This window comes from Macrobrachium rosenbergii, unplaced genomic scaffold (genome assembly GCF_040412425.1).
Source record: "Macrobrachium rosenbergii isolate ZJJX-2024 unplaced genomic scaffold, ASM4041242v1 13908, whole genome shotgun sequence".
NCBI classification, from domain to species: domain Eukaryota; kingdom Metazoa; phylum Arthropoda; class Malacostraca; order Decapoda; family Palaemonidae; genus Macrobrachium; species Macrobrachium rosenbergii.
Genome location: NW_027100725.1, coordinates 491,424 through 502,857, shown reverse-complemented (window position 1 = coordinate 502,857; position 11,434 = coordinate 491,424). Strand labels below are relative to the sequence as shown.

General features: G+C 34.2%; 1 protein-coding gene across 1 annotated transcript in view; it reads right to left on the bottom strand.

Moving 5' to 3' along the window:
• Window positions 1-1,079: 1,079 nt before the first annotated feature.
• LOC136837998 (peroxinectin A-like) overlaps window positions 1,080-11,434 on the bottom strand; it is a gene marked incomplete at its 3' end in the record, with an annotated part of 28,569 nt that continues 18,214 nt past the window's right edge. Inside the window, 7 exon segments of the mRNA XM_067102861.1 lie at window positions 1,080-1,249; window positions 1,363-1,559; window positions 2,165-2,329; window positions 6,033-6,172; window positions 6,295-6,492; window positions 6,875-6,977; window positions 10,142-10,260. Of these exon segments, the coding sequence (XP_066958962.1) occupies window positions 1,080-1,249; window positions 1,363-1,559; window positions 2,165-2,329; window positions 6,033-6,172; window positions 6,295-6,492; window positions 6,875-6,977; window positions 10,142-10,260 (1,092 nt within the window).

Sequence of the window (11,434 nt, the reverse complement as noted above, 5' to 3'; positions counted from 1 at the left end):
ACTGCTGTGTTTAATAAAGCAGCTGTACGAGGCTAATGTGACCTACTCAAGATTTTGGATGCCATTTACATATTAGCAGCAAACCTCAATGACAAGTTCATACTGAAGGGCTTTGAGTCTGTTCTGGATCTTCTGGATCTTAAATATCATTAACTGAACTTATTGGAATGAAACACTGCCAACCCCTTGTACTGTGACTTTTCAACTATTTTCATCAAGGAGTCCTTTACATAATCACTGCCTCATTAAGACAATTTAATTACTCTCATCTAATAAGTGCCTCACCACTGAAGGACTATGGCCACCTTAAAAGCACATACAAATTATACCAGCTTCACAAAAACATGTCCTCATGGACACTAGGGACTTCTAAGAGTTCTTAATTATTCAGTTTTCTTAATTATTCAGTTCTATAAGTCCTAAAAAACTGAATTTAAAAATCTGAAACATACTAAGGCAAAGTAAACTACTCCAAATATTCTGAAAGTAAAGAACTCACTGTTTATCTCAAATTAGCTAAAATACTTTGTAAATTACTCATATGTACTCCTTAAATGTACAATTTTTAATGCTTTTCATGAAACTGCCCAATAAATTCAGGATGGAGTTTACCTCACTAATATTTTTTCTAATATTTTTTCCATTGATGTACCTTAAATGTATAGAGCTACCTCAACTTCCATAATCTCCACACAGCACAAATATAACCTATAACGTGAAACACTTGGCATATCTTAATATTCTGTCATTGCACAGTTTGCCTTCAATAGCAAAAATAACCCAGTTTGTTAGCCTTCTAAGTTTTTGAGTAACAACTATTCTAATTTGTCAAATACTTAATGCATTACATGCATTACAAATTTGTACTTTGTGGGGCATTACAAATTTATACGTAGTATGACAATCTAGACAAAATGAAATTTCCACTGCTAAATTATTACAGCCAGTCCAAGTGATTTATGAAACTTAAAACACTTTACACACTTTACTAACTAATCCAGGGCCTAGAAAAACTTATACAAAGAAAACTCAATGCACAGAAAACATTTTGTAATTATCAAACTTAATACTGTACTTACTTTTAGTGAAAGCACCAGGGCTGTCTTTATATTCATACCAAAATCTATCTCCTCTTTTCATTCTTAAAAACTGGTCAGCAATTATGCAGCTAAAAGTGGGTCCCAGTATGCCATCGAGGAAAGGGCGCTCTGAAACCCCTCCTATGTATAAATCTACATCTTCCAGGTCACTGAAAGTTAAAACAGTACTGGTATTATGATACACCGGTTCTAACCCAATTTAGAATTACCTATTAGTCAACTATTAGGAATTCATAAAAGAAAGCTTCATCACTAAATTTACCTGTAAACTTCCTGAAGAGAATCAATAACTTCCTTATCCATAACTGATGACAGATCAGTAAATTGGGATACTACTGCACCACAAAGTGACTTCCAGTGAACATATCCAGGTAAACCATGGTCTCTTCCTCTTTGAATGTTGAGTGCTACCAAATCTAAACCAAATTTACCAGACCCCTTGAACAGCTTGCCAGCTACCTATAAAAAAAAATCTTGCTTGTTTCCAAGTTTAACACACCCTCAATACATGGGATCACAGCCCAAGAGCATGCAGTTGGACAGGTTTGCTATACGATTAACACTTAGATTTGCTATTATAAAATCAAATTATATGGGGACTAATTACACAGATACTGTTAACTACACTTTACATACAGCAATACCTGTGCACTATTGAATATAAACTTGCAGATTTGTATACAATGGTAATATAGTAAGTCATCATGGTACTTAATTGTTCCATTAAGTTTAGGCATTTGAAAATTATCATGTAAACAAAAAAATCATGCAAAGTACTAAAAACCCCTAAAACTTTAATACTTCTTGTAAAAACTACCAAGGTCAGTTAATAATCTGGTCTTCATAGGCAGTTCACAAAATGCAGAAGGCAACACTGGAAAATAGGCATATCACCATAATGAAGTAAGTAGCTGGATTTAAACATGCATTAATCAAGATATTCACAAAATATCTGATTAGAACTTTTAACTTTAATGGTTTACGACTATAATTTTTGATATGCTGTGCATTTAGATTTAAATTAACTTAATACTACAGTCAATGGAAAAATCCTGTATTTTTACCTCTTCAGTGAAATAAGCATCAACCTTCCGAGCTCTGTAGGATGTACTTCCTCTACCAAGATCTTCAACAGCTTCATTTTCATACATGGTGAATGGGTTGAAGAACATTGATGATGTATGTGCAGTCTCGACCACACCATAAATGTTAATTCTTTGTATGAAATCCTGAAATCACATTGATTGTGGTGGTTTATAAAAAACTGATTACAAGTCACATACAATGCAGTACAACTAAATTTACAAGACCTACTACCTGTTTAATCAATATTTTGAAACTAGCAAGATACTTCCTGGTTAGGTTTAGGCCATTACATAATCCTCCGACTCAATACTAATCTTCCCTAGCTGAAAGGGAGCGAGTAAACTTATTGTCAGAAAACAGTTTCCACAAGGACAAACCACTACCCAAAGTCTAAATTTGTAAGCCATAGCAGAAACAGCTCTCCTTAGAAACAATTTATGCAAGGATTTTAACTCATGCAACCATAGATCAGTATGCTCTAGTTTCATTCATTGTCAAAACTGCATCAGTAGTCATGATGAAAACTGGACAGACCAAAATGTTCTTCTCTTTTGCCCCCTCAAAACATGCAAGACTATGGATTTCTCACCCATTTCTTACAGATAAGACTAACATTCATTATACAATACAGTCCAACCTCAAAAAACTGGCAACCTTGGGACCCAGCCACTGCCAGACCAGAAATTCTGGATTTTAGAAATCACTCCCAACAAAACACCTGTGTAAACAGTTAAGTCATTCCACAGTGCTGCTATCAAAAGGAGAACAAAGCTTATGAATAATCACTCATTCGTTTGGTTAGTTCCTAAGCAAAATCCTGCTCTGCTCCGTAAGCTTTTCTCCAGAAACTCGTTAGGTTAGTTCCTAAGCAAAATCCTGGCCTGCTCTGTAAGCTTCTCTCCAGAAACTCGTTAGTTTAGTTCCTAAGCAAAATCCTGGCCTGCTCTGTAAGCTTCTCTCCAGAAATGCTTGTACCTTTGCTATGGAGCTTAAGGGGCATGCCAACCACTGAAATTCGAGGAATTATCCTGCAACATTAATGCTAAAAAATGTTTTTAAAATGGTTTATTGAAAATTTTATTCATTGCTTGTATGGCACTGAACAAATTGTTAAAAAGACTGACTAATTCTTGATAGGTCCAAGTGAGTTATAGACTGTTTTGGACAGTTGTGTATAAAACATCTTGAAGTGTTATGGCTGGAAAAAAAATATGTTTAGATTGATTCACAGAAATCTGTTCATTGCTTGTATGGCACTGGCCAAAAAACAAGTCTGACTAATTCTGGATAGGTCCAAGTGAGTTATAGACTGTCTTGGACAGTTAACATCTTTAAGCATTGCTAAACAGTACTAAAAAAAATTTTTAGATTGGCACAGAATTTTGTTAATCGCTTGTAAGGCACTGAACAACAAATTGCAAAATTGCTGTAGGAAAGTATCAATAACTGGTGCAAAAATAATTGTCACCAACTAGAATATCCCATTTTCTCCAGTAGTAGCACCAGGGAAAATGGGTTATAATGATAGGGTAACTCACTCAAGATGTCCAGTAGCACCAGGAAAATGGGTTATAATGATTTTAACTTTTGCCAAGATGTCCAAAACTTTCAAGTATTTTTTTGTTTTGCCATTCCAAAAACTTAACCAAGACTTAACCAAGTTCAACGAAACTTTTACAGTGTAGTATAACTATGCGTTATCGGGAAAATTTTTTAGAGCAACTTTTTTATTGCATTTTTGAAGATTTTTTCAATGGCAAAATAATGAACGTCAAATTTACAAATTTCCTCAAGAGAGAACTTTCACTATTAGTTGTAGAATAGGTGGTAAAAATGTGAGGCAAATCCCTTCAATCATAAGGCAGAAACAGTCATTTGAAGAAAGTGTGCAGGCCACAAAATGTTTTGGATGAGCCAAGAGCAACACCTGATACTAGTGATATCACAGTTTTACTTAATCTATTTACTCCTATTTATAAATACTTTAAGTTGCATTTTTAAACTCTGGTAATTTACGTATAAAATGAATCTCCGAAATGAATTTCATTCAGCTTCATTCAGCAACAAATGGCTGTGATGTTTGTAAAACACAATCAGCTGATAATTTCAAGAATGTAAACATAAGCAGAATGCAAATGGCATGTTTGATATGTATAAATTATAATACTGTACAATATGACAGTACAGTACAGCTGTACTGTGATGCATGAGCAGTTTTACACTGCCATACAGCACAGATTTACTAAAATTATTCTTAACACTATTTTTTTGACTTATGCAAATGGATATGTCAGTGTAATCAATCAAGAGTGTTTAAAGTAATAAAGGCAGCAGATTTTTAGATTTTCCCTGTAAACTAACTTTGAAGTGCTGAAAAATGAAAAATGATGAAGGTTGGAGATCAGAATTTGACATGCACTAATGAGGTTAAGGAGAGTGCCTATGCCATAAGGCCCCATTATAAAGTATCCACAGCTACAACCATACATTTAGAGGCATACTCTCATAATATGTTCCTCCATGAGTGAAGGATGGATAAAGAATTTATGGAGGTCACTTAAAAAGCAGCAAATTTTTAACAAGCTAATAACTAACAACCCTTAATGTGTAAGTATGGTAACTGACATCAGCAAACAGCTATTTCTCCATTTGTCAGTATTTGCTATAGTTTACACCAGTGTCTTGCACACAGCAGTAAGTGGTTCTTAATTATAAGAGTGATGAGTTCTTATACAAGTCCAACTCTGATGTAACATGCACCATCAATGGTATCAAAACCTAGACAAGCACAGAAAGAAAAACAGTAAAAAACTGAAAATACATTGTACACGATGTATATGATGAAATGTTTTTGGACATTTTAACAAACGCCTGATACACTACATCAGAAGATACACTAGCACATAAGCAAATTACTGTTCTTTTCTATGCTGTACAGTTTGTATGCTGTATATTTTTGAGTTTCACAATGCTTTCATTGGAAAAACTGCCTGTATATTTACAGGAGCAAGCTTCAGTTCCAGAATCAGAATAAAATCTAAAATCTGAAATTGTGGCACCACCCTTATAGCTGCTCAAGAACTAATAGCCAATTCCAAAAATGGGATGCTGGATTTTTGAGGTCGACCATACACGTTAAAAGTACCAAATTAGGCACACATTCTGAAAAACCACCCTCTCCTGAGAGTGCTTATGACAACAGGGAAAGAGCTTCCTCAGCCTCCAAGAGCTCATGTACTAGTTTTAAGGGGTCAACCAACCAAATTTTTCAACATGAGGGGGAGAAAGGGGCCCTTGAGTATTACCAGGAAAAAGCAGGAATCCCATTTGTAAAATTAACTTTCAATGCCACCTGATATTCTAATTAGTGTATTTTTTACTCTATATACTATACCTTACATTGTGTACCTATACATGATTTATATAATGTCATGTTTAATCTACAATAAATAATTTGACAGTATTAAACTTAAATTCAAAGACCAAAAATCATCTACACCACTGGCTTTGAAATACTGCAATATAAGTTAAAACAGGTTAAACAGGCGTAAAAATTAAAAAATCACAGAAAATTTACCACAACATACATTACAAATCCAAATATAAATTACTGGTTATAATTAAACATTTTCCTTTGGAAAACCACTGATATGTAAGACAAGTAGCTTTGTACTCATGAAACTTCTAAATCTCAAACACACCAGACATTTACCTCACCAGTTTAGGTGCTCAAATTCATAGTAATGTCAAACTTAGAAAGTGAAAAGTAAGCGACAAAACTGAATGAACGGTTCAGCATTCAAGATAAACTAAAACTTAAAATTAAATTAAAATTAAATTACTCACAGAGATCTGACTATGTCCATATCTATATGCAGCAGTTGCAAAAGAATTAGCTATTGCAGCATCCAGTGTCTCATCATAATCTGATGTGTATTGATTACCACTGAGAGGTTTTAACTTTAATGTTTCCATTAACACATTACCTGCAATACAGATTAAAATAAAAACTACCAGTAAAAACAGTTAAAAGTAAAAACAGTTCTATTCAAATTCTCACAAGCAGCATAATACTGCCCACACTTAACAGCTTATGAACTATCCTTACCTAAAACAGCTGGAAGAAACTCATTGTATGTAACATGCTGCAGTTCAGCAATTACAATCCTTCGTGTTTCTTGGAATAATTTCTCATCATCCCAGTCCTGGTGGAACTCCTTTAAGACTGTCGCTATCCTATTGTGTTCACGGGCCCAAACAGTTTGCATAAATACCAAAAGTATTTGTTCATTGACACGCCCATCACCTAAAAAATAATTTTCAATTAAAGCTAAGCACTTCAAACAACATAAGACTTAACTATGATTACCACAGCAAGCAGTATTTTGAGGTCTCGTCTAAGCCGACCACAGCTGTACTGTCCCAGTGGTAAAGGTTTGCTCAAGCAGCAAGATCCACAAATAGTATATTTTACAATCACAGGGCATGCCTGGATACTTTGAGGCTCAGAAGTTTAGACGTCAAGAGAAAAATAAAACTAAAAAACAAGAAGGCAATGCAACTAGATTAAGAAACCTACAAATAGAAAATTTCTATTCAGAAAAATGAACTAGTTTAAAAATACAGTACTGTACTGAATACCTTAAAGAACAAACTTCAGTGGAATCACCAAAGCATTAAAAACTTACCAGCTCTAAAGCAGAAAAATCCATCAGCATACTTGTCATGAACATTACAACCATCATCAGGATTTTCCTCGCCAGGTAACAAGATTTTGCCTTCCAATGTAACCTAGAAAATTTACATTCAGAATTAACAGACAAAATTCTAGTCAAAGTTCTAGTGACATTCTGGCCCTTAAAGCAAACTGTACAAACCAGATTAATAAAGAAATTAGTACCTCTGAAACTAAATTACTACAGTACTGTAAATGCCATTGTCTCTTATGTTAAAAGCACTTAGGGTCAGAAGAAAAATTTACAGTTCCTCTGCCATATGGAGATTATAACCACTCAATTTAGTTCAAAATCCACCCAAATTTCTCCACTCAGTAAAAGTGAAACTGCACTATCAGACTTAATATAAAGCTGGTGCAAAGCTGTACAGAAAAATATATAGCCATAGCTACAAATTTATGGCCCTTTTACCACAATTTACTCCTGCTACTCATGTTTTGGTACAGTTTGCTTCATTAATACTGGCCATTACAACTTCACTGCAGAATATTAAACAATGGGGTCCTGGATTACTGCTAGCAAGAAAAAAATTTAGGTTGAAATTAAGCTTTTATCTACAGACTTCCACCAGAGACAACCATTCCACATCTTCGGGTTATTTTCTCATAGCCAACATCCCAAGTTTACCAAATACCAAATATGGTTTTTGTTCATTAAGCCTTAAAATTTGTCATACTTCATTACGGGTATATTTACTTACAATATTCCTTTGAATCTAGTCCCCTTCAGTTTAGTGCCAGAGGTGAGCAATAATGAATTACTTTAAAAGAGGCAAAACTTTATAGAAGACTTAGCTTATTTTTAGTGCAGTTACCCTCTATCATTTGGTAGAACTCATAAGAACACTATTCCAAATGTTACTGGCTATTTTAAATTGTCCTCTATATAAAAACCTAGCCTCAGCCATAGGGTTATTAACCAAATATAAATGCCGAGTTCTATTTACAAAAATGTCTCCTGTATGGAAAAGGCTGATATGTAAGACAAGTAGCTTTGTACTCAAAAAGTTTTCAAAAAATCACAGCACGCTTAGTTTTTAAGATTAAGAGTTCATTTTTGGTGCCAAATTTTTGTAATTGTCAAAGTTTAGTATGCAACCATCAGAAATGGAAAAATATAAATATTGAAATGACAGCACAAAAATTAAATTAATATAATTTTATACAAATCTGGGCTATGAGCAAAACGGTGCAAAGCTAAAGGTTATTTTGTTTTTTCTTTCTCATTCATAACTAAATTGCGATGATTTTGGTGTATAATTGTAAAATGATCAAAGCAACACAGAAAATATCAAAAATGATGCATGAACAGTAAAACGTAAAAAAGTTTTTTCAAAATTCACCATAAATCGAAATATTGTGCTAGAGACTTGTTGTTTGTTGAAAAATTAAGCTAATTGATTGAATATTACATAGACTAAGTGTTTTAGCTATTACAATTGCAGTTTTCGACCATTTCGGTCGAGTTAAAGTTGACCGAAAGTCAAATTTTTCTATCGTGATTTATATGAAAATATTTCAAAACTGATAAAAAGCTACAACCATGAGTTATTTTCTGTTGTATTGTACATGAAATTGCGCACATTTTCATATATAAAACTATGTCAAACAACTAATATAAAACTCTGCAAATATTACGACAACGTGACGAAAGAATTTCCGAGATGTCCCGCGAAGTTTGTCTCAAGCAGCAAATCCAAATGGTAAATTTTTTTTTTTTTTTTTTTTTTTCAGAAATTCACCATAAATTGAAATATTGTGCTAGAGACTTAGTTTATTGCAAAATGAAGGTACATGATTGAATATTACTAGAATGTAAGAGATCTAGCTTTTAATACAGTACTTTTTTACCATTTCGGTCGAGTTAAAGTTGACCAAAGGTTGAAATTTTGGCAGTTATCTGATATGAAAATATTTCAAAACTGATAAAAGCTACAACCATGAGTTATTTTCTGTTGTATTCTACATGAAATTGCACACATTCCAATGTATATAAAACTTAACGTAACGACTAATATAAAATGGTGCAAACATTAGTGACAACGTGATTTAAAGAATTTCTACAAACCCGGATTAATGGAAAAGGTTTACAAAAATTCACCATAAATCGAAATATTGTGCTAGACTTCCAATTGGTTGCAAAATGAAGGTAAATGATTGAATATTACTAGAATTTAAGAGTTTTAGCTACAATTGCGTTTTTTTACCATTTCGGTCGAGTCAAATTGACCCAAGGTTGAAATTTTGGTAAGTTATCTGGTTTTTATGAAAATATTTCCAAACTGATAAAAGCTACAACCATGGGTTGTATTTTGCTGTACTTACATGAAATTGCGCACATTTTCAAATATAAAACTTTATGTAACGGCATTAATATAGAACATTGCAAAAATTACGACAAAATGACAAGAATTTCTGAAATTTTCGCCAAGCAAGAAAAAATTTAGGTTGAAAATTTTTTTAAAACTTCACCATAAATCGAAATAGTGCTAGAGACTTCCAAATTGTTGCAAAATGAAGGTACATGATTGAATATTATTACTAGAATGTAAGAGTTTTAGCTTACAATTGCGTTTTTCTACCATTTCGGTCGAGTCAAAAGTTGACCAAGGTTGAAATTTTTTGAAGTCGACTTATTTTAGTGCAGTTACATCCACTTGGCACCCAACAGAATTTTAGTCGATGTATGATACGTCCAGTAGGCGTTTAAGGGTTAAAATGCAACAAACAAACACCAAAAATGTTCCTGAGAATACCAGGAATTCCAGTAGTAACATTTCCACTAATCACTAAAACGTCAAAAGGAAAGACAGTATACGAAGGGAAAGGTAACCCAAATCAACTTCAAGCTTCTGTCCCCTATAACCATCAACCATTTTCAAGGACAATGATATAAGGGAGAAGGAATCTCTCATCAGTGAGGACAAGACCCTAAATAGTCTAGCAAAATTAGGTTATTAATGCCACAATGGAGATGTGTCACTATATTAGCCCAAGTATCAATGTAACTCCAGTATGCCTATCTCCTGGTACTTTGATTTATTTGATTAAACTACTGGTAGGTTAAAAACAACTGACATTTAATGGATTATTTTCATAACTCAAAAAGTGGGTTGAAACCACTTTAATGAAATTAAGATTAAAATATTAATAAAAAGTCAGTGTCAATCAAAATTAGTATCAAAAACATATTTTGCACATGCCAAAACTCAAACCTTACCTGCATCTTTAAGAGTCCATCTTTTAATTGTCTAAGCGAGTCTGTAATTTCCTTCCTTGAACCATAAATAACAGAGCCATCCAAATAAGCACTATTCTGATTTAACTGCTCTCTAGGACCTGTAAAATAAATAGCTACAGTATTTTAAGTTAATCCACAGTAACTTAGGAAATTTAGAAGACAGGCAAACATGTTACATGTACTTAGGCATTAAACTGACCTTTAGAAAGGAAATTTAGAAAGAACCATTAAAAGGAATGGACTGGCAAAATGAAGTTTTCTTTAGAAAGAACCTTGGTTTGCAAAAGTTTTCACCTGTAAAATTTTTTAGGCAACTTGTATTTTTTGCATCTTTTCTAGGTATGCACTGACTAAAGGGTACCCAGTTGATAGGGGACAGGATGCCCATGCTCACAACTGACTACCCATTATCTCCCAGATTGTATTAAAAAAAAACTGAAGGGAAATAGAGGGGGGCAGATGAGGAAAGTTACCTTGAACATGCAAGGCTACAGTTTGTATACTTAGGAAAAATACAAATTGCTTCAAAACCTTTACAGTTGTTCCTGTGGGGATACAAACAAACTTTCATATATGGAAGCTAACTAATTTGGTGGGAGGCATTATCACAGCAGCTCTCTAACGAAGTGGAGCAGAGTACCACTGTGCAGAAAGAAAATATGTGCTGCTCAGTTTATGTCATCAGGGAGGGAAGATTTGTGCTGCTCTGCTGACATTGCCCCAGTGTCTGCTTTGCCATCCCAGAGGGTGGGTTATGATGCTCTGCTGACACTATCCCAAGGGCAGGGCACCACCATAGTAGGGCAGTACTTCCCTCCTCCTCAGACCTGACCTCCATGTAACAGTGTTTAATCCTGAAGAGCCCAGTGACCCCTCTGCAGATGTGGGAACCATCAGTTGGCAGCCTTTGTACTACCTGTGCAATTAAAAGGTTTGGTGAAAAAGCTTAACTACCTCCCCTGCCTCCCCCACCTTGTTATAAAAGGAGACTAATCCATCTCTAAAATAGCCAATTACATAATATACTTACCAACTGCATATTCTATGAATTTTAGGCCTTCACACCAAGGACTAGGGCACTTTCAGCCATTTAACACAAATGAAAAAGGTGGAGCTAAAATTTTTGAAGCTACAGGGTATAACTGAAAACACCCTTAATGTCTACAGTGCAAATGTGAGGTTCTGACTGCATTAGCCACCTACAGGAACATTTTAAATATGCAGTCAGTAAATATGAACAGACAAAAACAAGACTTCCCAAATTGCCAATTA